General features: G+C 43.9%; 1 protein-coding gene across 3 annotated transcripts in view; it reads left to right on the top strand.

Moving 5' to 3' along the window:
• The window catches only part of STX6 (syntaxin 6), a 54,998-nt gene that overhangs the window by 2,598 nt on the left and 25,488 nt on the right, over positions 1-26,912 (top strand). For all 3 annotated transcript variants that reach the window (XR_009246129.1, XM_004578836.3, XM_058668923.1), the window contains exons 2-3: positions 22,283-22,452; positions 24,712-24,806. Coding sequence is in view for 2 of the 3 variants with exons in the window: in XM_004578836.3 (XP_004578893.2) it covers positions 22,283-22,452; positions 24,712-24,806 (265 nt within the window). In the remaining variant the exon portion in view is untranslated. The remainder of the gene's footprint in view (positions 1-22,282; positions 22,453-24,711; positions 24,807-26,912) is intronic.

Raw genomic sequence — 26,912 nt, 5'->3', positions numbered from 1 at the left:
TTGTATGGGTGTCGTGATTTAATGCACTTTATGTGGGATACTTTGTTATCTATGAGATATAGTAGAATATAGAACACTTAACAATTTCCTTGAAGATTGGTTTTCGCTCACTTTGTTATGATGGAAAAATGTGGAGTATAACTTCTGGTTATACATCACTTCCTGCCTGAAAAAAAATGTGTCATTTATTGGAAAGAATTAAAATCTGAGTGGTTTTTCCTTAGTTGAAATTTCTCAGTGCTAGGCTGCAAAGGTTATCTCTGGCAGTGGCAGTCTGAGAGAATTAGACTTGTTCTGTTTGATGTTTTGTGGAATTTGTGAAACCTTCAATGTCTTGCTGTGGTTTTTTTTTTAAAGATTTATTTTATTTTATTACAAAGTCAGATATACAGAAAGGAGGAGAGACAGAGAGGAAGATCTTCCGTCTGGTGATTCACTCCCCAAGTGAGCCGCAGTGGCTGGTGTGCGCCGATTCGAAGCCGGGAACCAGGAACCTCTTCCGGGTCTCCCACGTGGGTGCAGGGTCCCAAAGCTTTGGGCCGTCCTCGACTGCTTTCCCAGGCCACAAGCATGGAGCTGGATGGGAAGTGAGCTGCCGGGATCAGAACCGACGCCCATATGGGATCCTGGAGCATCCAAGGCGAGGACTTTAGCTGCTAGGCCACGCTGCCGGGCCCGTATTTTTTTCTGATAGTGTTCACTACATCTGTCAGAGCTATTGAGTGGAGCACTGGCTGGAGTTTGGTTGACTTTTCCCTGGCTGTAGCTTGTGTGTTTAAGGTGCTGAAGGAAGAGGTCTCTCCATCCCTCTGAAACTACATAGTGTCAGATATTGGTATCGTCTTAGGGGACCAGGAACCTCTGTTGAAGTGCACAGTGTGGAAATCGGGGATGCCTTTAGCCTGGGGTCTTCTAGTCTAACCTAAGGAATAAACCACTCCCTAAATTAAATGGCAGTAACCGGTGGTGAATGATTAAGTGCTGAAGTGAGTGCTGCAGATGGTAAATGTCCCAGAAACTCGGAGGATGGCAGCTCCTTAGGAATTACTACAATGGGAAAGCTTTTATAAACAGAGGTAAAGTACTTAAAATACTTTCATTTTATTTGAAAGACAGAGAGAGAGATCTTCCAACCACTGAATTGCTCTCCAAATGCCCCCTAGTAGCCAAACCTGAGTTAGGTGTCTGTAACTCCATCTGAATCTCCCATGTGGGTAACGGATGCTGGAACCATTACCTGCTGCCTCCCTATGTGTGCGTTAATAGGAAAATGGATTGGAATTGCAGGAGCCAGGACTAGAACCAGGCTTCCAGGGTGGATTGTGGGTGTCCCAAATATATTTTATACTTGCAGCACATTTTAATTTGGATATTAAATTGAATGTTAAATTTCATTATCAGTTCTTAATTTGTAATAGAGACTATCATATCCAGATGTGAAGATATAGTGTAGTATGCATCTCTGCTTCCAAATCAAAGATGGATTCCTAATGAGACTGTTAGATGTATCTATCTATCTATATAAAATATTTGTGTATTTTCATTGGAAGGTCAGATGTACAGAGAGTAGGAGAGACAGAGAGGATCTTCCATATGCTGAGTCACTCCCCAAGTGGCCACAATGGCCAGAGCTGAGCCAGTCCAAAGTCAGGAGCCAGGAGTTTCTTCTGGGTCTCCCAAGCGAGTGCAGGGTCCCAAGGCTTTGGGCCATCCTTGACTGCTTTCCCAGGCCAGAAGCAGGGGGTGGATGGGAAGTGGGGCTGCCGGGACATGAACCGGCACTCATATGGGATCCCAGCATGTGCAAGGTGAGGACTTCAGCCGCTAGGCTACTGCATCCTACTATTGTAGCATCCTGCTATTAAGATCCTACTATCTTAATAGTATAATGCTGGGCTGTCTGCCATTGTCTGTATTGACAATATCTGGACACACTTAAATTAACAGAATGATGAACTATGACTGCTTATAAAGGACTCTACTTTTGCGATAATATGGGGGAAATAAGTTGGGAGGGAGGGAATTTGGGGAGGGGGTAAGGGAAATCCCAGAGCCTATGGAATTGTATCATAAAACTAAAATAGGGGAAAAAATTAGTACCTTTTCACCCCTGTTTAAGTAGAAAAATAAATCCTGAATATTGTTAAATAAATAAAAAAAATAAAGGAGAAAAAAGCTTAGTTCTCCTGTTATGTTTGGCACATTTCCAGTTGATAGTTGTGTGTGGTTTCTGTGTTGGACATCCAGTGGAGCCTTCCTGAAGCCTAGCAGTGTACCGTTGCACAGCTACCTACACTACCACCTCCCGTGACAGCACTTCTAGTCAGCTGCAGCAGGACCAGACTTACTTCTATGTTGGTGCCTGTGCTCCCTGGCTTGTTCTACCTCAGCTCTCAGGTTTCAGCCCAGGTATCTGTACCTCCAGGAGGTACTTCCCTTGGTACTTATGACACAGTATCGTGTCAGGAGCCGTGTACTATAGCCACACTGAAGCCACATTTTGAATATAGAACTATAGGCCAGTGGAAAACCCTGGGTTGGCTAGATGCTCGGGAAAGAGGTTATGAAACTGATCACACGCCTAGTTTCAATTATTTCTAGCAGCTGTTTCAGAATGTGATTTATGCTGTACTTGCCAATGTCTTGTTACCTACACTATTGTTGTATTTGATGATGTGGTGATTGCTCAAGAACAATCGGTCTTGAGACCATGGCTTGCATCCCAGTTTTTCCTTCCCTCCCCAAGCCTTAGTAACTGAAAATATAAAAAGCCTCAATTGAAAATAATAAAGTGTCAGCTTGATCAGACTGTCTTGCTGTCCGTTCTTTGTGTCTCTTGTCCCCCATTCTCTTCTACGTTGGCTGCAACCTCCGTTGACTGTCCTGCTGGACGGGACAGTATTGCTCCTCTTCCTCTGGGACACTGAGGTTGCAGCTGCTTGAATATGTGATGTGGATGTTGAATCTGTACTCTGTGCTGGTGATGGAGTACTTGGACCCAGCATGGGCACTGGGACAGAAGGTTTACTCCAGGAAGCAGTCATTGTTGCTGATATGGGAAGGCTGCTAGGCTTTCTGAGCTAAGTCAGCACATAGATCAATTCCCCATCATGAGGGTGCCGACCCCTTCTTCACGAGGAGAAGCGGAAATAGCCCAGGGTCCCAGGGTTGAGAAGTAGAGCCAGGATTCAAGTTGGAGCAGACTATTGTCCTACTCATGCTCTTCATAGTATGAGGATGACATGGTTAACTGAGTTAGGCTTGAGGAGAACCTCATCTTGATGCCCATAGAGACATTTAACCCTGAAAACTGACATGAAATTAGCTTTAGGAATTTTGTTTGTTTAGAAGCGTTGGGCGCATTGGTGTGAGGAGTGGAAAAGGCGACCCGATAGGAGACTGTTGTCCTTGAGACAGGCAGCGGCATGCGGCAGTGTTGGAAGCTTCTTGTGTGAGATTTGACATTGTTAGTGTCTGTTAGAGCAGAGGCCCAGAACTGGGTGTGCCTTTTATGAAGTAGACACCGTCACTATCTTGGTAGAATGAGAGAGATGGAGCTTAGTGAAATGCTTCTGGATTTGTGTGTGTGTGTTTGTGCGTGTGTGCACATTGTTAATTAAGATTATATATTGGTTTGTGATCACTTCATCTGTTTCTTTATATACTTACACTATCTTGGTGGGAGCCCAGATCTCATTCTAATTTGAAGAATACTATGCAGGTTAGTTCTTGCCAGATATCTTGTATACAGGACTGTGGAGCAGAGTCGGAAAAGGAGAACCCACATGGAAGTGTTGAGAGTGCCTTATTCTCCTCATTCTGCTTTGTCTTCACAGAATGTGAGGGGTCACTGAAGGTAGGGAAGCAGCTGAGTAGTTTGAGAAAGGGGAGGGTGGCAAGCAGACCTGCCAACGGAAACTACACGTAGAAACTACACGTAGTTTAATGAGAAGTCAGACTGGATTTTAAAGTCAGCTGGTTTGGGATAGGAGGAGGCTTGGGAGGGGGTTACTATCTACCAAGGGGTTTAAATTTAATCTGGTAAATTGTTTATTGAAAACTAGTTTTTAGTCATCGATAAAGGACTCAAATCTGTATCTTGTGATTCCACAAAGAAGGCAGATGTGTCTGGAGGCTTTGTAAAAGTAGATTCAATGGGTCTTAATAACAGAAAGAATTTGGTACTCACTCCAGGTCAGAATTACTTGAGGAAAGCAGTGAAGATGTCTAAAGCCAGGCCTGGTGTGCCTGTGGAGTCCCATCCAGATCTAAAAGTCCTGTGGTTGGGTTTATGTGATGCGTGCAGCCAGAGTCAAGGGGGACTGTTATATAGAAAAGTTTTGAAACTTGGAAAATGGTAAGTGGCACTGTTGGCTAGAATGAGGAAGTTTTGGAGGGTACATACTCTGTTTCCTTTGAATACTAAAGTGGCTATGACAGAACTAGGCAATCTAATCTATAATCTTGTATTTTATAGGAAAGGTGTGATTAGTTTTATTTGGGAGAAATGGAATAGACTGTTGGCAGATGAGTATACAGGAACAGCTCTTGAGAGAGTGGGTAGGCAGGGGAGAGTCACTTTGGGTAGAAGAAAAGGGGAAAAAACCCTTGGGAAATTGAAATGTCATGATGTCGCAGAAGCAAAGGAAGTGTTTCAAGAAGGTAGTTTTGGCTGACTGGAGTGCTTCCCACACCAGAAGTGTGCACAGATTAGATCCACAGGTGATTGTACCCACAGTGTTGGTATAGCAGTACCCTAAGGAGGTCTGGGTAACTAAGTAAAGACTTTCTTTCAATTGTAAAAAAAAAAAAAATACCATAGTATCACTGAACTTGAAAATGGTAATACGGTCAAATGAAGGACATATGTTTTTCCCTTTACAAAAAATATGAGTTTGGAAGTCAAGCAATAAGAAACCCTCTGGTACTCTGGGGTAGGAGGTGGAGCAAGGTTTTGGGGTATGGGATTGGAGTCAGTTCAGGGAGAGTGAGGAGAGTGGAGGTGATGTGGCTGCAGGAGCCTGCATGACCTGGTTTTTCAAGTCTCGTCATTGGAGAGGAAAGTGTCTTCCCTGACATAGTGATGAAACTGAAATGCCCTGTCCTGCCTGCCCCAAAGAAGATCCTACAGAGCAGATGCTGTTCTGGGAACAGGCTTTGTGGCAGATTGTCCTTTTCTAGAGGTGCTGCATTCATCCTGTCCATCATTTTGCCACCGAGCTGGCCTTATTCCCATTCTTTGAACTTGAGCATTATCTCTGAAAGCAGTGTGGCTTCCAACAGTCTCTGTCCCAGGGGATACAACCCAGAGTGCTTCTAAACACATAAGGAATCTAATCATATGGAAACCACCATGATAGAAAGGATGTGCAGAGAAGCCACATGGAGAGGGCACCTTGCCCACTTGTCATTTAGTTGAGGCTTCTGACATTTGGATCCAGGGACAAGTCCTTCTTGCTGTTGTCTTAAGCCCTGGCCCTCTGATTTTGTGAACAAAACACATAAAGGGTTGTGTCACACCAAGCTTTGGTGCCAATTGTTACCCAGCCACAGGACCAGGGTAGATTCATGGCCAGAGAATGAAGGGAAAGTCCCAAGGGTGGAGGCTAGTGCAGCTGCTGTCCCAGGCCATTGGTTGGCACGGACAGGACCTGGGAAGCAGAGCTGCATGGCTCCCCTACTACTTCCAGATTTGGCAAGATGCAAGTACCAAGACATTGTGGGTTTTATCCCCTGTAGTCCTAGAGGTGGGTTGTGATGGTGAGCCCTTCTGTGTGGAATAAACTGCAAAGTTGTTTATAAGATGCTCAATTAAAGATCATTGTTGGACTAGTCTCAAAAAACGACCAAACAAAAAATGTGACAGTTTTTCCAGCAGCACTTATCAATAAGGAATGACTATTTCTTCACCAAAAGACACATTCTTCAAAGATGTGGTCTGTATTTTCATTTCTAGCAGTTGGAGAGAAGTGCCATCCTATGAGTGGTACTGTGGGTGCTGGTTGGTGTAGACAGGAATCTGCAAGAACACTACAGGCCCCATGACTTCAAGGAGCTGTTGGGTGGACATCACAGGGCAAAACCTGCATGACTTTTGCCGCCCAAATTCTGCTTTCATGAGACAAGACTGACTTGGGACAGACATGTGGCAGACACCAGCAGACTGTGTGGTTCATGCAACATGACCATCACTCCAGCAAGTGCTTGAAAAAGGACTCCTGGGCTCGGCATGGTGTCCTAGCGGCTAAAGTCCTTGCCTTGAACGTGCCGGGATCCCATATGAGCGCCGGTTCTAGTCCTGGCGGCTCCACTTCCCATCCAGCTCCCTGCTGTGGCCTGGGAAAGCAGCCGAGGACGGCCCAAGGCTTTGGGACACTGCACCCGTGTGGGAGACCTGGAAGAGGTTCCTGGTTCCCGGCTTCTGATCGGCGCGCACCAGCCATTATGGCTCACTTGGGGAGTGAATCATCGGACGGAGGATCTTCCTCTCTATCTCTCCTCCTCTCTGTATACCTGACTTTGTAATAAAAATAAATAAATCTTTAAAAAAGAAAAAAAGAAAGAAAAAGGACTCCTGGATCAGTAGCTTAAAACTGTAGTTCCCAGAGAAATAGTTAGCAAGTTTTCAGTGAAGTGGTACCAGACAAATTCCCAAAGCTGTTGGTGGGTGGATTGTTGTTTGCCAAGAAATTTGCTCAGCTGATGAGCTCCAAACCTTGAGAGTATATCTGCTCGTTCGCTGAAAGTTCAAAGAGTCACTTTAATCTTGGCCACTACATTTGTGGGGAAAAACCCTACAACAACTAGACCAGACTCTAAAATAAAGAGGCACTGTTTTGGGATTTACAGATCTTTCTGGAGACAGCAGACAAAAGCGATCTCTGTTGCCACAGGAATTGCCACCCCAGCTGCTGCCTATGGTGCCCTCACAGCCAGCTGTGTGCCCAGTGTGTGCATGCCGAGGGGCCTAGCCAGCTGATGCTTGCCTTTCCTGAGAAGGTAGTATGAACAAAGTAGAGGAGCTCTTGTGCAAACCTCTGACTTGTCTCCACAAAAGACATGCTTGTTAATGTGCCACAGTGTGTTGCAGATTGGTTGACTTGGAATGCCAAGCTTTCTTCAGTTCTAGTTGCTGATACTTTCAAAGGGTTCTGGACTGAGAGGGTGGTCTTACTAATTAGTCCTCTGTGTTACTGGGTGTGTCATCTGTGGTTCTTGAAGCTGTTATAAAATACAGGTTTGTAGGAAGTTTTGATTACCATTAATATTTGACTTAATAATAAGGCTTGTTGGTGATAGAGGTGTTTCTACCCTCATACATATTAGGGCTTGTTGGTGATGATGATTTTTTTCTTCTCTCTTCATCCTTTTGCCAGGCCAGACGTTCATCTGAAATGGAGCAACAGTTTGGGATATCTAGCTGCTGTTAATCCACGAGTCTGCTAATGTTAGGCTTTGGCTTCTGTCAGCATCCAAGTCTTTGTTGGCAGTACTGCCTTTGTGATTTCTGGAAATGTTTGTATTAGGATTGTGAAATAGTGACCACTTTGCCTCTTTTATGTCTCTGCTACTAAAGGAAAACTGTTAAAGGAATGCCCACTTTATGGTACAACAGCGAAGCCACATGCTCAGGCCTGCAGTGTTTGAATGTTACTGTACTGGATTGCTTTTCTGCATTATTCTGATTCCTTCCATTTCTTTCATTTCTTCTTCAGGAGGTGCTTCTACCCTCTACTAGAATCCACCCATGCACATTCCTCCACCCTGATCCTAGTGCTGGTGTCTTAAGGCTTTGATCCTCAGAATGTGTCTGTGGTTGCAAGCAGTCCCTGAGACCTTTCAGAGAATGGTGTTTCCATGGTGATACTGAGATTGTGTTTCTTGCTGGGTTCATGTTTGTAAGATGGTGAGGTGCCGGAGTCCAGCTCCAGCTGAGTTCGGAGCTCGAGAAGGGTTCGTGGAGTTGGCGATAAGAAAAGACATGAACACTGTCACTTGGTGCCCTCTTGCTACAGCTCAAGAAGAAGCTGTCCTTTTTATTTACTCAGACACATTACAAGCCTCTGCACAATCATTTGATTGTTCTGTTTTTACTTCATGACTAAGTAGGTAGGCACAGATGTTTGATTATTTTATTTTTTATTTCATGGTCAACCAGGTGTTCTTAAAGATAATTCTGTAAGTTAATATAATCAGTTTCTTTATAGCAAGCCGTTATTTATTCTTCAGAAGTAGCCATTAGGTGACAGCCAGAACTCCAAGGCCAAAGCACAGATGGCTGCCTACTAATCAGTAAAACATTCCTATTACATTTCTATTTCTACAATGTATCCATTATTTAATGGGAAAATAGGTTTCAGGGGGAAAAACATAAAAATCCAAAACAAAAGTTTCAAATGTTAAATCCCCCTACAACTATAGGCTCTACAACCCCATAAACAATGAAACAATAATTAAAAGCATATTTCTTTAATAAAACTGTCCCTAATTCCTCTAGCTAAAAATTATTATAGTGGCTAAAACAGTTACATTTTCTATGCTCCAAAGAAATTGCAAAGACAGGCTAGCCTTTGAGATAGCAATAACTATTTATTGCCATAGCAGTTTCAGCTCTTACTCCCATCACTTTGAGGATATTTATCAAGCCCTTTCCCAGAAGGTGTGCTACATGTCTGGGCTAGATTCTGAGGCAATGGTTAAGTACCCAATAAGGTGTCCAGAAATGGCATGGGTTTATTTGTGCCCCTGTGTATAAATTGTCAAAGACCCACTCACCAAGACATTACCAGCGACATTAACTCTCAAGCTCGCATCGGTTGCAAAAACCATCTCACAGGGGCAAATAACAATGCCTCAGTAGATTACAGAATTCTTAGTGGGGTGATTGAGTGTCCATGCAAATGAGGGTGAGACTGCATCAAGGTGGTCAGAGAGACATCCGCCAGGCTCTGCCAAAAAGCTGGAATTTCCTCTGGGCCCTGCCAAACGGGAGCTGTTCTCTTCACACCTTTGTGTCATCCACACTTACTGAACAATCCCAGCAGTGGGGTAGGAAAGAATCTAATGCCACAGTATGAATCAGGCCAGAAGTACTATACTGCACACATGGTGAGAAAGAAATAGTCATATTCCTGTAGTAACAATTTTTTATCAAACAGCATGTATACTTTTCTTTTTCTTTTTTCTTAAAGTTATAACTGATGTTACATTAAAATTTACAGAGCTATGTGATCAGCACTACACAAACGATTTGTAGGACAGACCCACACCCTTAAAAGTGTCCTAGGGCCCAGTGCAGTAGCCTGGTGTCTGAAGTCCTCGCCTTGAACGTGTCAGGATCCCATATGGGTGCCAGTTCTAATCCCAGAGGCCCCACTTCCCATCCACCTCCCTGATTGTGGCCTGGGAAAGCGTTGAGGATGGCCCAAAGCCTTGGGCCTGCACCTGCGTGGGAGATTCAGAACAGGCTTCTTTTCTTTTTTCCTTTTAAACATTTTTATTATTACTATTTTTAAAGATTTATTTATTATATCTATATTTTAATTCATTTTACTATTTTTTGACATTCTTTACATAGTTAATTAGGGCAAAAAGGTTCAAGGGCTACAGGAAAGTGGGTAACACTATTATTTCCACATTGTTTTTGTCATGTATATGGGGTAAAGGGGGAGGTAAAGGGAGAAGCCCCACCCAGTCTCCCACCCATCCCAGGTCCCCGATGCTGTGGTGCATGCTCCGAGGGTCTTGCTGAATTGGTTTTGATAGTTCAACAGTTATGAGTTGCTGCTAATCTCGCCATTCCAAGCACGAAGAGGTTGCTGAAGAATCCACTGGTTGACATAGTCCATCTTAGAGTCTCCATTTGCCTAGTTTTTCATTGCCAACATATGGCTGAGGTAGTTGATTGACTTGTTCTGTCCTCTGTCTTTTCATGGTTAGGGATCTGAGTCTGGCAGTTCGGTTGAGGGGATCGCAAAAGAAATTTTGTCTGAGGTGTTCCCAGACCAGATTCTTGTGTGTACTTGCAAGTACGGGACCCGGTACAGTCCATTGCCCCAATCAGCTGGTGGTTGCAATTACTGAGTTGGTTCTGTTTCCATCCCTGTCTTCCACCGGAACCAATGGATGTTGCAGACCAGCCTGATTCTGCCCAGCACACACTCGGCCCTCACATAAACCAGTGGAAGCAGCAGCCTAGTCGGGGCGACCCACAGTAACTCCCAAGAGGCCCGCCCCATATCCTGGTTCCCATGCTTGCCATCATGTGCAGCAGACTAGTCCAGTCCGTCCCACATCCCATTCAGCTCTCATACATGTCAGTGGGCATTGAAGCCTAGTTCAACCCAACCAGCCCGACTATCTAGCCCACATACATGCTGTTGGGTGCCCTTCTGTCTAGCTACCCTAATCCCTTTCCTGGTTTTCGTGCCCTCCAGTGGGAGTGGTAATCGAAGAGTGAGGCACCCATTTTTTCCTTTCTATGCCACTCCCATTCCCGGATTATGCACTCTCCTGGTGGTTCTGCAGTCTAACTTGACAGAATTAGCCCCCAATGTCAGCTTCTGCCAGCTGATGCTACAGCAAAGCCCAATCAACCTTCACCCACTGTTTTATGTTTGCACCAGTAGGAACAATCAGCCCAGCCTGGCTTTTCCCTGATCTTATTCACATGAGGCCCACAGGTGTTGTAGCCCTGCCTAGTCTGGTCTGCCCCCATCCTAGCTCACTTGCTCTCTACAGTGGGAGTAACTGTACAGCAGGGGTCCCCCCCACATTCCCCCTGCCGGCTCCGCCCCTTCCCTCCTTGGTTCTCATTTGTGCTGTTTGGGTGCTGCGGTCACATCCGGTACAGGTCACTTCACCTCGGCATTCTGTAATGTGCACTGTTTTTTTGTCACAACCGAACCTGGCTCGACCCACACTCTGTTCTGGTGTTCGGATTCACCAGGTGGGTGATGTGAACTGGTGCAGCCTGGTCTGCCCCTGACCCATGCCAAATATATACCGGTGTGAAACTTCCCATGGCCTTTTCTGAGCTGTTTCCTATCATGCTTCTTGCGCTTACCTGCAGGGACTGTGTCCTGCCAGAGGAGTTGCCTAGGTTCCTCCATCAGAACCTCTCCCAGTGCCAGATTTCGTGCATGCCAGTGGTTGCATGAGCCAGCCCTACTCAGTTCACTTCCTGTCCTAGCAGGAACAGTGGCTTTTCCTGACTGGCCTTCAACCCAATCAGGTTCTTACTGTTGGATGTTTCAACCCAGCCACGGCTCGTCCATACCCACATACAGCTCACACATGCATGGTTCAGTAGGGGCTGAGACCTAGCCGGTCCGTTCCATGTCTACCCTGGTCCTCCAGGACACCAGATGTTGTTGGGGTCTAGCCTGACTTGGTGTGTCCAGTCCCAGCCCACACTTGTGCAAAGGGAGACTACAGCCACATCCAGATCAGAACTCAGCCCCCATTCCAGCCCCCGCACTCCTCAGTGGAATCTCAATCCAGCTAGGGTGTCCCTTTATCTCCCCAACTGGGCCTGTTCCCAGCCATAGATCACACGCATGCCAGTGGTTGCTCTGACTCAGCTTGTCACAGCCCCTCACCTGTCCCAGCCCCTGCTCTAGATGCTGTGGCTTAACGTCCCTGGCTCACACAGACCAGTAGATACAAGAGCCTAGCTCGGCATGACCTGTGCTCCATCCTGATTTCTAATTTTGCTTCTGGGCTAAGGTTAGCCTGCCTTAGTCCTGCCCGGTCCACCCCGCAGAACAGGCTTCTTGTACCTGGCTTAGGATTGGCACATCTCTGGCTGTTGCAGCCACTTGGGAATTGAATCAGCATCTTATTTTTTTTTTTACTTATTTATTTTTTTTTACTATTTTTCGGATTGACATCATTTCATAACAGCCACATCGATCACAGCAACAGTAACAACAATAACATCAGCAACAAATTGTAGCACCCTGATAAAATAATGTGCCACTGAGTAAGCAGCACATGCTTAACTAAAAGGAAACACAGAAGTCTCTTAGGAACTATGATGCCATCGTATACTTCATGGGCATTTGATGAATTCTGTTAGAGAAAAGAGATTGATTATTTGGAAGCAAGCAAACCAATATAAAAACATCAAAACATATGAGATACAGCCAAAAGAACAAACAGACACTCAAAAAACGGTATAGATTGGACTATTGGAGTTACCCTTTCCATGTTGGCTTCCTTATATGAGAGAGAATATATGGTATTTGTTCTTTTGTGATTGACTCATTTCACTGAGCATAATGGTTTCTAGTTGGGACCACCTGGTTTTAAATAGAATAATATTCTTCTTAATAGCTGAATAATATTCCATTGAGTAGATGTACCACAGTTTCTTTAACCACTCTTCCTTGGACGCACATCTGGTTTGTTTCCACGTCATTGCTATTGAAGATTGTGCTGCTGTAAATACAGGATTACAGATCCCCTTCTCATGCAGATTTCACTTCTGTTGGGTATATTCGTAAGAGCGGGATTGCTGGGTCATATGGCAGGTTTATTTGCAGTTTTCCAAGCACTCTCCATATGGATTTCCACAATGATTGTACTAGCCTACACTCCCACCAGCAGTGAAGGAGGGTGCCTTTCTCCCCACATCCACGCCAGCATGTGTTGTTTTTCGAGTTCTGAATGTAGGCCAGTCTCACAGGAGTTAGGTGGTACCTCAAGGTGGTTTTCATTTGTATCTCTCTGATGGCTAGAGAGCCTGAGCATCTTTTCATATGTCTGTTAGCCATTTGAATCTGTTCTTTTGAGAAATGTCTGTTCATTTCCTTTGCCCATTTTGCTACAGGGTTTGTTTTTTCACTGTCCCTGGGTTTCTGAAGCTCTTTGTAGATCCTAGATATTAGTCCCCTATCACTTGTGTAGAATGCAAAAATTTTCTCCCATTCTGTTGGTTGCTTCTTCACTTTGTTAATTGTTTGCTGTACAGAAACTTTTTAGTTTGATGTAGTCCCATTTGTTCATTTTGGATTTGATTGCCGTTGCTTTAGGCGTCTTTTCTAAGAAGTCTTTCCCTGTTCCTATATCTTGGAGTGTGTTTCCTATATTTTCCTTTAATAGTTTGATGGTTTCTGGGTGTAGGTTTAGGTCCTTGAGCCAGTTAGAGCTAATTTTTGTATAGTGCGACAGGTGTGGGTCTTGCTTCTTTATTCTGCAAGCTGCTATCCAGTTGTCCCAACAGCATTTATTGAATAGACCAGGTTTTTTACCTGGATTGTTTTCAGTTTTCTTGTCAAAGATTAGTTGACTATACATGTGTGGATTCCCTTCTGGTGTTTCTATTCTGTTCCACTGATCTTCTTCTCTGTTTCTGTACCAGTACCGGACTGTTTTGATAACCACTGCTCTATAGTATGCCTTGAGGTCTGGAATTGTGATTCCTCCAGTTTGATTTCTATTTTTCAAGACAGCTTTAGCTATTCGTGGTCTTTTGTGATTCCAGATGAACTTCTGTATCATCTTTTCTATTTCTGAGGAGAATGTTGCTGGGATTTTGATTGGGATTGCGTTGAATCTGTATATTGCTTTTGGTAATATGGCCATTTTTTTTTTTTTAAGATTTATTCATTTTATTACAGCCAGATATACACAGAGGAGGAGAGACAGAGAGGAAGATCTTCCGTCCGATGATTCACTCCCCAAGTGAGCCGCAACGTCCGGTGCGCGCCGATCCGAAGCCGGGAACCTGGAACCTCTTCCAGGTCTCCCACGCGGGTGCAGTGTCCCAATGCATTGGGCCGTCCTCAACTGCTTTCCCAGGCCACAAGCATGGAGCTGGATGGGAAGTGGAGCTGCCGGGATTAGAACCGGCGCCCATATGGGATCCTGGGGCTTTCAAGGCGAGGACTTTAGCCGCTAGGCCACGCCGCTATGCCACGCCGCCAGGCCCGGTAATATGGCCATTTTGATAATGTTGGTCCTGCCAATCCAAGAACATGGTAAGGTTCTCCATTTTTCAAGGTCTTCTTCTATTTCTTTTTTAAATGATTTATAGTTTTCATCATAGAGGTCTTTCACATCTTTAGTTAACTTAATTCCTAGGTATTTAAGATTCCTTTCCTCTATTTTAAAGGGAACTGTACTTACAATTTCTTTCTCAGCGGTGGAATTATTTGTATACACTAGTGCCATCGATTTGTGTTCATTAATTTTGTATCCTGCTACTCTGCCAAAGTCTCTTATGAGTTCCAATAGTCTTTTGACTGAGTCTTTTGGTTCTCCTATGTAGAGAATCATGTCATCTGCGAATAGCAATAATTTCAATTCCTCACTTCCAATTTTTATTCCTTTAATTGCTTTTTCTTGTCTAATAGCTCTGGCAAGGACTTCCAAAACTATATTGAAGAGTAGCGGTGAGAATGGACATCCCTGTCTAGTCCCAGATTTTAGCGGGAAGGCTTCCAATCTTTCCCCATTTAGTATGATACTGGCATTGGGTTTATTGTAAATTGCTTTGATTGTGTTGTAGAATGTTCCTTCTATGCCTATCTTGTTTAGGGTTTTTAACATGAAGTGGTGTTGGATTTTATCAAATGCCTTCTCTGCATCTATTGAGAGGATCATATGGTTTTTATCAGTCAAATTGTTGATGTGATGTGTCACATTTATTGTTTTGTGAATGTTGAACCATCCCTGCATGCCTGGGATGAATCCCACTTGGTCCGGTTGAATGATCTGCCTGATGTGTTGTTGGATCCTGTTGGCTAGTATTTTATTGAAGAACTTTGCGTCTATGTTCATCAAGGATATCGGTCTGTAGTTCTCTTTTTCTGTTGTTTCTCTCTCTGGCTTTGGTATTAAGGTGATATTAGCTTCATAGAACGAGTTTGGAAGAATTGCCTCTCTTTCTATTGTTTGAAAAAGCTTGTGTAAGATTGGGGTAAATTCCTCTTGGAACGTTTGGTAGAATTCAGCAGTGAAGCCATCTGGTCCCGGGCTTTTCTTGGTTGGGAGGGCTATAATTGTTGATTCAGTCTCAGTGCATGTTATTGGGCTGTTTAGATTGTTAATTGCTTCTTGATTCAATGACTTTCCAATTTTTAAAAAAAAGTGTCATGTGTTCCATCTAATTCCTGCCCCCTGTCTGGCATCTATTACCCAGTAATCTGTTTTGTGCTCCTGTAGTTTAGCATTTTCCAGAATGCTATATTGGTAGAGTTCTGCAGCATATGACTGTCTGAATCTAGCTCCTTTCACCCCATGTGATGCACTTGGGATTCTCCTGTGTCCTCACTGCTGTATGGTATTGTGTTGTGCAGGTATCTTACAGATTCCTGTAACGAAGGACATCTGCATCACTGTCTGGTTTGGTAGCGTGCGCAGGTTGTTCTGTGCATGTGAATTTCCACATCTAGGACTGACATTGTTGGCTTAATGGTCTAAGAAGCAGCAAAACTGAAGCCGGTTGTGTGGCGCAGTAGTTAGCATTGTCATCTGCCATATGGACACTAGTTCAAGATCTGGCTGCTCCAGTTGCAATCCGGATCCCTACTAATATGCCTGGGAAAGTAGTGAAAGGTGGCCCAAGTGTTTGCACCCCTTATCCCATGTGGGAGACCCAGAAAAAGTTCCTGGCTCCTGGCTTCACCTTGGCCCAGTTCTGGCCATTGCAGCCATCTGGGGAATGATCCAGCATATGGAAGCTAGCTCTCTCTCTCTCTCTCTCTCTTCCTTTCCCTATGTAAATCTGGCTTTCAAACAAAGAAATAAAACGTTTTTAAAAAATGAAAAAAGGAAATAGCAAAGCTGCCTTCCAGAATGGTGGTCTCATTTTGTGTTCCCAACAGTGATGGATGGACATCCTAGTGATTTCCCTTCCCACTTTCCCAACACTTGGCCTTGTCCATTTCTGGTGTTTGTAAAACCTTTTAAAGTATGCTGTGGTATCTGACTGGTGGTTTCGATTGTGTTTCCCTGATGACTGATGATGTTTGGGCATCTTTTCATGTCATATGTACATTTGTCATGTGTGTTTCTTTAGTATAATGGCTTCAAATTTTTTGCTCATTTTAAAATTGAGTTTGTTGTTAAGTTATTATAATATATATGTATATATATACACTCACACAAACTGATTGTTACTCAAGCATGTAATTTGTGATTATTTTCTCCTAGTACACATTTTGATATTTTATGTGACAAAATAAGAATGTGTATAGAGCATTTTTGCTGTGTTGTGAAATGAGATTATTATCTTTAGGGAAAGCACTTATGTTCTTTTTTTTATTTTATTGTTATTGCTATCATTTTATGATATAGTTCCATATTCCCTTATCCCCTCCCCAATTCCCCCACCACCACCTAGTTCCTCTATATATTATTAACATATAGTTCTTCATACTCAGTCATATGTCCATCATTGCGGGCATGGACAATGGCAGAGAGTCCAGAATCCTATTGTCAACATTTAGTAAACAGTTTCATTGGAAGTCCATCTTTGTTTGGAAGTAGAAATGCATACCACACTACATCCTCACATCTGGATATTAGTCTCCATTTGACAGCTACTGTACATCCCCTTGAATGAAAAGTCATGATACAAAATCAATAATAGAAAGAAAAATAGAAATTTACAATGCCATGAAGTTAAATGACATGTTACCAGATATGACAGTCTCCATTACACAGCTACTATACATTCCCTTAAATGAAGAGCCACAAAGCAAAATGAGCATCCGGGAGAAAAAAGAAATTAACAACACCAAGAAGTTAAATAACATGCTATTAAATGACTAATGTGTAGCTGAAGAAATGAAAATCAAGAACCTTCTTGAAGAAAATGATGCCACTGCATGATCTACGAGTCATTGAATGATTAATTAGAAGAAAGTGTTCTGAAGAGATGAAACTAACAGAAAACAACAAAACCCATGCTATATAGTTTCTGCTGATTTTTGTTGGTGAAGTGTGTCTCTTCTAGACAATAAACAGATGGGTTTTGTTTTTTAATCCAGTCTATTAATCTATGACATTTGATTGAGCTTAAGCTATTTACATTCAGAGTTTAATATGAATGGGTGATACTTTGGTCCTGTCATTTTAGCAATGGATTGTTCATTGGTTTAGTCTTCTATTGTCATTTTGCTGGGATGTTCTTCCTGTTTGCCTTTGGTGTTGGTAGGTGCTATTCCTCTTCTCTGTCAAGAGAACATCTTGAAGTGTCATTAGTAGGGCAGGTTTGAAAGAGGCAAATTTGGGCCCGGCGGCGTGGCCTAGCGGCTAAAGTCCTCGCCTTGAAAGCCCCGGGATCCCATATGGGCGCCGGTTCTAATCCCGGCAATCCACTTCCCATCCAGCTCCCTGCTTGTGGCCTGGGAAAGCAGTTGAGGACGACCCAATGCATTGGGACCCTGCACCCGCGTGGGAGACCCGGAAGAGGTTCCAGGTTCCCGGCTTTGGATCGCCACGCACCGGCCTTTGTGGCTCACTTGGGGAGTGAATCATCGGACGGAAGATCTTCCTCTCTGTCTCTCCTCCTCTCTGTACATCTAGCTGTAATAAAATGAATAAATCTTAAAAAAAAAAAAAAAAAGAAAGAGGCAAATTCTTTTAGGTTTTCTTTACTGTGGAAGAATTTTATTTCATTTTCAAAGACGAAAGAAAGCTTTGCTGGATATGTTATCCTAGGCTGACAATTTTTTTCTTTTAGAATCTGGAATATGTCACTCCATTCTCTTCTTGCCTGTAGAATTTCCTGTGAGAGATCTCCTGTGAGCTTAATTGGCATTCCTTTATATGTCAATTGATTTTTTTCACGTGCACATTTAAGGATCTTTTCCTTACGTTCAGTTGAAGAGAGCTTGATAATCATGTGTCTTGGTGAGGATCGCTTTTGATCAAGCCTGTTGGGAGTTCTGTGCCCCTCCTGGATCTTGTTTCCCAATTCTTCCTCTAGAATAGGAAAATTTTCCCTTATTATTTCATTAAATACATTTGTAAACTCAGCTTCTCTTTCTGCACCATCTGGGACTCCCATAACTCTTATATTTGGCCTGTTAACAGTGTCTTTCAATTCTTGAACCTTTTTTGGCCTGATCCAGCTCTGCTTCCAGCTTTTTGTTTGCTTCCCCCTGATGACAGGAAATATTTCCAATTCTGAGATTCTTTCTTCTGCTTGCTTCATTCTATTTTGGAGACTCTCCACTGTACCTTTAATTTGCTCTACTGTGTTCTTAATTTCTGATATACCAGCCTTGATTTGCTTTATTGCTTACTTAAATTCTTTGAACTCTTGCATGAGCTTCTCATTGTTGGTCAGAATCTTTAAAATGAGTCTTATGGATTCTGTGCCTCCCATTTTCTCGATGTCTTCCTCAGTTAATGCTGAAGTTAGCATAGGGTTTTGCTCCTTTGCAGGGGAGTTTTCAGTATTATTCATTGTGCCTTTGTCTCTTCTTTTGCTCTTGACCATTGTACTTCTGGTTAGCAGAGTCTTCTCCTTGGGGCAGGTTTCTAAGCTGTGTCACCCACAGGTCTGCAATGTGATTTTTTTTTTAAAGATTTATATATTTTTATTACAAAGTCAGATATACAGAGAGGAGGAGTGACAGGAAGATCTTCCTTCCTATGATTCACTCCCCAAGTGAGCTGCAATGGCTGGTGCTGCGCCAATCCAAAGCCGGGAACCAGGAACCTCTTCCAGGTCTTCCACACAGATGCAGGGTTCCAAAGCTTTGGGCCATCCTCAACTGCTTTTCCAGGCCATAAGCAGAGAGCTGGACGTGAAGTGGGGCTGCTGGGATTAGAACCGGCGCCCATATGGGATCCCGGCATGTTCAAGGCAAGGACTTTAGCCGCTAGGCCACGACGCTGGGCCCTGCAATGCGGTTTTACTTATTGCAGTTGGTACACAACTTTTTGCTTGCAGCCACTTGTGCCACAACCTCCAGTGAGTTCCAGGTCTGGGTTCTTATGTCAGATTTCCACCGTGGTCTCCACAGCCCCAGCTCCTGGCTCACCACTCTCTTCCTCCTCCTGTGATACCGTGCTGAGGCTGCACTGTTGTCTCTGCAACCTTTCTCCCACTTCTGGTTGGAGCAGGTCCCAGGATTAGAGACACACCAGGTTCCTATATAATTAGGTTGTTGGTGGCGCTGATCTTGCAGGAACCTGTTGGAGGTTAGGGTCTGGGTGCCACGTGGACCTATTTTAACTGGTACGATGCCACAGTCGATATTATTTTCCTGCAGGACCAGTGCAATCCACGGAACTCAGTGAGTTCTCGCAATCTCAGCACATGTGCAGTTCACTGTTGTCCCCTGCAGTCCCAAAGCTATTGCCACAGTGTGCAAAATGGCGCCTGACGTACCATTACTAGAATTCTTGATCTGCCGGCCATCAGGTCCGAGGGCTACCCCAACCTGTCTTGGGTGGAACCTGTAGAATGCAGCGTTGCTGCAGATCACTGAGTCGGAAATGAGCTCACTCCCAGCTCAGCGTATGCTCAGTCCTTTCCCTTGCATTTGCCTCCTTATGCAAAATGGTGCCAATTCAGCTCTATGGGGCTGACTGGGCTGTGAAATCCACCCTGTTCTCACACTGCCTGTCTGAGATCTGTTGCTCTTTCTCGGCTCTTGGTCAAATCAAACGTACCAGCAGGACGGACAGTTCTTTGTCTGGATTCACCTCCCAAGCTCCCAGTGAAAGTCCCTTCCCACCTGGTTGCTGGTGGAGTTCTGGCTGCTGGTGGAGTTCAGATCACCGTCAGCTGAATGCTGCTGGAGTATCAGTCACTGCAACACCACACTGTTGTGTCCGCTGCTTTCCTGTGTCTGTCAGTCTCCAGGTACCCCTCTGCTGTTGTTCTGTCCTTTCCTATTACCTGAAATATGTCCTCTCTGTTTCATCCTGATTAAATGTTTTTTCCGTCTGTATAAACGTGTCCTTACCCTATTCCGCCATCTTGATTCTCGCACATATGTTCTTTTTTTTTTTTTTTTAAAGATTTATTCATTTTATTACAGCCAGATATATACAGAGGAGAGACAGAGAGGAAGATCTTCCGTCCGATGATTCACTCCCCAAGTGAGCCGCAACGGGCCGATGCGCGCCGATCCGAAGCCGGGAACCTGGAACCTCTTCCGGGTCTCCCATGCGGGTGCAGTGTCCCAATGCATTGGGGCGTCCTCAACTGCTTTCCCAGGCCACAAGCAGGGAGCTGGATGGGAAGTGGAGCTGCCGGGATTAGAACCGGCGCCCATATGGGATCCCGGGGCTTTCAAGGCGAGGACTTTAGCCGCTAGACCACGCCACCGGGCCCTCGCACATATGTTCTTGAAATAGTTGGTTTCTCCTCTCAACAGTCGAATTTTTATTTTAGAGAATGACTGACAAAGTAGTTATGTTTGTATTTTTTCCATATGAAAATTAACTAAAAAAAAAACACCCTTCAGATATTTTCTGAAAAATGAATGTTGCCTTGTTACATCATACAAAACAGCATAAAAACAGTATTTTTACTGATGATAAATCAGAGCTTGGGTTTGTTCATGGTAGGAGTTTGGGAAGCCTGTGTGAGCCACTGTGATCTCACAGATTCCCAGTACTTAAGCTTTTCTGATAAGATTGGTGGTGAATGTTATGAATGATTTGGGATCTTATATAATGAAATTGAGGTTTGGAAAATCTGTTGTGGTCAAGAAAGTGATATTTCCATGTAACCAGTATGTTATTTTATGAAGTCATCCCTGGGTAAGGGACCATTCAGAGTATAAAATATACCAGCAAATTATAATGTGTACAAATAACATGTATAAAATTCCTTTGATATTATTTTAGGTTCCACATTGCAGCTAAACTGTAAGAAACTGGACTTGTCTGGTTTTCGTATACTATTTTTTTTTAAGGTTTATTTATTTTATTGGAAAGCCAGATATACAAAGAGGAGGAGAGACAGAGAGGAAGGTCTTCCTTCTGTGGATTCACTCCTCAAGAGGCTGCAATGGCTGGAGCTGATCCAATCCAAAGCTAGGAACCCAGAGCCTCTTCCGAGTCTCCCACAGAAGTGCAGGTTTCCAAGGCTTTGGGCCATCCTTGACTGCCTTCCCAGGGCACAGGCAGGGAGCTGGATGGGAAGTGAGGCCTCCGGGATTAGAACTGGCACCCATATGGGATCATGGTGGATTCAAGGTGAAGAATTTAGCTGCTAGGCTACCGTGTCAGACCCTAGTTTGGGTATACTCTCTCTCTCTCTCTGTATATATATACACACACAATTATTCAAGAATACTACTTAAGTTCTCTACCATTTTCCATCTGTGTACCTGTACAAGGCAGGATTCGTACACATTTCACCCCAAATGGATGGGAAGCCAGTTATGAAGGAGAATCACGAAACTGTGAAGCAGTGCTACTATTCTCACTTGTTTTTGTTTTTTTCTGGAAATTCTTTATTATTATTATTATTATTATTATTATTATTATTAAAATGTTATGGTAATGCGTGAATTCTTTTTCTAGTTAACTGATAAATATTTTTTAGAATGTTTATTTGAATTTCCAGTACAGTAAATGGGAATCTTTGCAATACATTTCAGTCTATCTTCTTTGGGAGTCTTTGGTAATTCTGAAAAGTCCTGAGACCAAAAACGTCTAGAGATTGCTTGGTAGAATTTGGTTGCAGTGTTGTTGGATGCTGGTGGCTGAAATGGCAGCAGCTTTGTGGTCAGAAGCTTCCGTGATTCTGTGTTCTTTAGGATGAGGTGCCTTCACAGATGCTCTGTTACCATGGCTGATACTCATCACTTAAAATAAACCAGGCATTTTGAGTTATGAGAAAGTGTGTTCCTTTTTCTTCTTCAAATCAACCAGATCTGGGGTTTCAAAAACATCCAATTAAAATATTTAACCTGTGAAACAGAAGCTGTACTTAAGAGTATTCCTCCCTCTACTCTGCCCACTGTCCCTACTCCAAGAAAAGAAAGGCTGCGTGAGGGCTTTTTCCATACCAGATGAAAGGTATGGGAATCAGCAGCTCTTTAGTTGATTTGTCAGATCATTCCTTAGAAAAAAAGTTAAATGTGTCCTTCTTGATATTATACCTGTTTAAATACAGTTTTATTCTGAGAATCAGCTGAAAACATAGCACTTAATGTATTTAAAGTTTTGAATTTGATATTTTCCATGAAGAGCTTCCTGAATGTGGTGATTGCTGAGCACACAGTGTGGTCATGAGTGACACTGGGGTCCCACAGACATCATCATCTGTGACTTTTCTCTCTTCTTTTTACCCTGATGGCAGGGAGGTCCAGAAAGCAGTGAACACTGCCCAGGGATTGTTTCAGAGATGGACAGAGCTCCTCCAGGACCCCTCCACGGCAACAAGGGAAGAAATCGACTGGACCACCAACGAGCTGAGGAACAATCTGCGCAGCATCGAGTGGGATTTGGAAGACCTTGATGAAACCATCAATATCCTTCTCTGGTCTGTGTGCTTGGGGAAATGACAGGTGTCTCCACACATAGATGTGCTCTTTTTTGAGCAGTACCTGTTGATCACATCTGTGCATGACATGTTGTGAGTGGTGCAGGAAGCTGAGGTTGACAAGCCTGTAGCAGAGAGGCCATGTGCTGCAGTGGTTATGACTTCAAACTCAGAGACAGAATGCTGGTGTTTGAGTCCACCTTCACCAAGGGAAAGGATATGATATCAACTTGACGCAGTGCTGTGACACCAGATGTGCAGGGATTTTCCTGCACACACCACTCAGTTCTCCAGATGAGGAGGGCTGGGCATCCGACAGTTAAGCTCCATTCTGGTACTCTACCTGGAAATGGTATCAGAGCAGAAAGATTGAGGACTCAGTCCTGTGAGAATGCTTCTCTTCAGCCACTGGTCACAAGTCATCCTGAAGTTAATGCATCTGCTGGAGGACACACACAGCTCAGGGGCACACGTTGCCTTCATTTATCCATGTTTTATACAGGATAGCCAGGTGACAGAGGCATACAGGATGAAGTGGAGGGAACGGGGATTGCTCTTCCAGCCCTGTCTAGGTGCACCACCCCACAGGAACCTCCTGTGTTCAGCTCTCTGAATCCTGTCCCCGCTCCACTTAGGCACAAGTGATTACATCACTGACCACAGTGAGCAGTTATTAGTTCAACCTACATCCTCTTTCCCCTCCCAGAGATCAGGAAGGGGTGAAGCTAGAAGTTCCAACTCTGACTCTGGTTGGTTCCCTGGATAGAAGCTCTGAACCTTAGTTATCTCATTAGCACAAAAGACACGTGGCAAAGGAGAATCCAGGGATTGTGGAACTGTGTGCTGGGAAGCAGGAGTGGGGCTGCTTGTGTGATGACAATGTCAGTGTCACAGCCACCATGCCTAATGTGTGGTTAGGGGCACGTTGACTTTTCTGTGCCTCAGCTTTCTCTTCAGTAGAAAGAGGGTGTTGAAGGCTACTATATGAAGACCTCAGAATGGTGCTGGATACACATTAGTGGCCATTACTACTAGCTTCTGTTCGGAAATATACACAGACCAGTTAGACACTGGCACTTAGAGTTCAAAGAAGGTTTTCATCACCTGTCTTCCTGCGTGAGAAGTGACATTACAATGTCACTGTCTGTTGGAGAGGAATCTTATACTAAGAAACTGCACTCAGGGAAAGTAGATCTATTTGGCTAATCCATGCTGTTGGTGTGCAGCTGGTCTGTCTGATGAGCCTGAAGCACTGTGAAAGCTGAATTGTAAATTGCCTTTTTTTTTTCAATTGGAAAATTCCATTTATCTAAAACTTTAGATGGAAGATAAGAGTTGTATGCTGTAAGTTCTGTTTTATTTTCCTCTATGTGAGATAAAACATGAAAGGAGCTGGCTTTTATTGGCAGAGGTCATGTGCAGCTGATAATAAGAGTGCTTTTTAAATTGTTAAGAGGCAAGTGTATTTCCTAATATTAGGGAACTGTGATAGGAGAGGATGTGAGATCAAAAACAGTTTCTGGAGATGGTTCTTCCTTGCAGACAGGAGGGAGGGGAAAAGATAGGGGGAAATAAAGAAGTTGTGAGAAAAAGGCAGAAATTCCAACTGATAACTCCATGTTCATTCAGCAAACACTGCGAGGGAGGGTACACTGTGTACCTGGTATCCTGTCTATTACTGAGATTGGATCTGTGAAAGCAGAGGATTTGGGGTGGGGCAGGGATCAGATATTAGCTAGTAGTAACAAGAAGTTCAGAGAACCCTGTGTGTCGTGTAGGGGTATGACCAGGCTAATGATGGGATGCAGGGGCATTGTCTGAAGGTGACTGACCTTTGGAGTGTGGGAAGTTGGGTTCACATCTTCGCACCAGTACGGGGGTTTGGAATGGCAGTTGAAAAAGGCTTGTTAAAGCTGCCACGGGAAAAGCAACCAGAAGTCAGAAAAGGATGGATGTGAGTACTGGCAAGTGTCTGGAAGACCCCAGCTTTCAGCCTCAGATGGCCGCAAACCTGTGGTGTGTCCAGTTACAGGAGCTGCATCTCTTCATTTTGGGCTCTTTTTCAGGGCCAGGATGTCGCTGTAGCTGTGGGCAGGAAGGTCTGAAAGTGGCTACTGTCGAGGTGACTAGTTTGCAGAACATTTCAGCCCGATTTTGCCTGCATGGGACAGACTCTGGGGTTTAATGGGAAGTTGGTCGTTAGGCTTTTGGTGATGAAATTACTTTGCCTTGACTTTTTGACCTACGCATAGTTGAAGCAAACCCTAGAAAATTCAACCTCGATGCCACTGAACTGAGTGTAAGAAAAGCCTTCATTACAAGCACACGGCAAGTCGTCAGGGTAAGAAGTGTAATCTTTATGGGAGACCTGTGAGCAGCAGCTAGACATCCTAGCATCCATCGCCTTTATTGTGAGTTAAGGGACAGTTTGCCACATAATTCCTCTGGATGAAAGGAACAATCCCTGCTTTTCAAATGCTCAGGGTGTCTGGCTTGTTTTTTAGCACAGGCAGCGAGACAGCAGAATGCCAGTTTGTGGGAGGCCTATTCTGCCTCCTGCTTCCCAGGGCAGCTGGGTTTTGCCTTTTAGTGTATTAGTGCACTCCGTTTCTAAACAGAAGGAAGAATTACTATCATAGGAATAATTTGGCTGTTTGATTTGGAAATTGTTTGCATTGTTGAAGCCTTTGTTGGGGTTAGCTGGCAGCCTTACGGGCCATCTGAGTGGCTCCTAGAACTGTTGTAACCACTGCTAGGGGCATTTCATGTGCAGCTATGTGACAGCCACTGAGGATTTTCCAGAGCAAGGATGCATCTACTGGAATGTAAAAAATGGTCCCAAGATGTTTATAATAACATTCGTAATTTAAATATCTGAGAAAGAATCAGTTAACTAAAACCTGTGTCTTTTTTTCTTTTTTTATTTATTTATTATTTTTAATTCATTAATTACATTGTATTATGTGACACAGTTTCATAGGTACTTGGATTCTCCCCACCCCTCCCCAAACCCTCCCACCATGGTGGATTCCTCCACCTTGTTGCATAACCACAGCTCAAGTTCAGTTGAGATTCCCCCATTGTAAAACCTGTGTCTTTAAGATGTGTTGTATATTTTGGAAATGTATGGCTAAGCTCTTGGATTAGCATAATGAGATGTAAGGGAACCAGCTGTCTTTCACATATGTACTAGAAAGCAGCTTCCTCAAATAAAAAGACTTAGGATCACACTGGTGCTAGCATTATAGCTTTTCAAGTCGTCTCAGACAGGAACCTTGGTCTTTGTTTGCCAAAGATCTTATTTTTAGAGGTCTTGGGACCCTGCACCCATGTGGACAACTCGGAAGAAGTTCCTGGCTCCTAGTTTCGAATCAGCGCAGTGCAGCTCCAGCCATTGCAGCCAGTTGAGGGGAGTGACCCAGCAGATGAAAGATCTTTCTGTCTCTCCTTCTCAATAAATCTGATCTGCCTTTTCAATGAAAATAAATCTTTTTTCAAAAATTTATATATTTACTTACTTGAGAGAGACAAAGACAAGCAGGTCATGATGACTGGGCCAAGCTAAAGCCAGGAGCCCAGAGCTCAGACCAGGTCTCCCGTGTGTGACAGGGACCCAGGAACTGGAGCCATCACTGATGCCTGCAGGAAGCTGGAATTGGGAACAGAGCCAGTCCTCGAACCCAAGCACACTAGTATGGGATGTTGGCGAGCCAGGCGGCACCAGTAGGGTACACCAAGCCATTGCTCTGCTGGAGTTTACATCTAGAGATTTGCCTTTGACCCATTTCAAATTCAGGTTATCCCTGAACTTGATGTTTTCCTATTTTACCCAGGTACTGTGTTTCTATCAGACATCACTTCTGTTGTGTAGCCAGACTCAGAAGCCTCTCTGAGCTTCAGGACCCATCTGTCCATCTGTACACAGTGTGGTGTGGATATGCTTTGTTTCAAGCCAGTTCAGGATGCTGCTCTGATAGAGAAGCTTTCCTACTTATTATTATTTTATCAATGTTGTTTCCTTTCTGTTCTTTTTTGTAATAGATTTTTGGAAGGACCTTTCTGTAGATGTTAATATTTGAGTTTGTTGTCATGCAGTGAGGTAGATATTTGTGACCCTTAGCATTAGTTTCAGGTGATACTTGCAAATTATACACATTGGAATTCAGAAGTCAGTGTATTGAAGTTCACTGGTGTAATTGAAAGTAGGATCCAAATTGATTTTCTATAAGCTGAAAAGCTTTGATAAGTGTGTTCTTAGGAATATTCCAGGGGCTGGTGCTGGGGCTGTAGACTGCCCGCAGTACTGGTGTCCCATCTGGGTGCTAGTTAAAGTCCTGGCTGCTCCTTGTCCAATCCCACTCCCTGCTAATGTGCATGGGAAAGTAGCAGAAGGTAGTCCCAGTGTCTGGGCCCCTGCACCTACATGGGAGACCCAAATGACAATCCT

This window comes from Ochotona princeps, chromosome 10 (genome assembly GCF_030435755.1).
Source record: "Ochotona princeps isolate mOchPri1 chromosome 10, mOchPri1.hap1, whole genome shotgun sequence".
In the NCBI taxonomy this organism is placed as follows: Eukaryota; Metazoa; Chordata; class Mammalia; order Lagomorpha; family Ochotonidae; genus Ochotona; species Ochotona princeps.
Note: the sequence above shows the minus strand (reverse complement) of the source record. Positions and strands in the feature narration are given on the sequence as shown.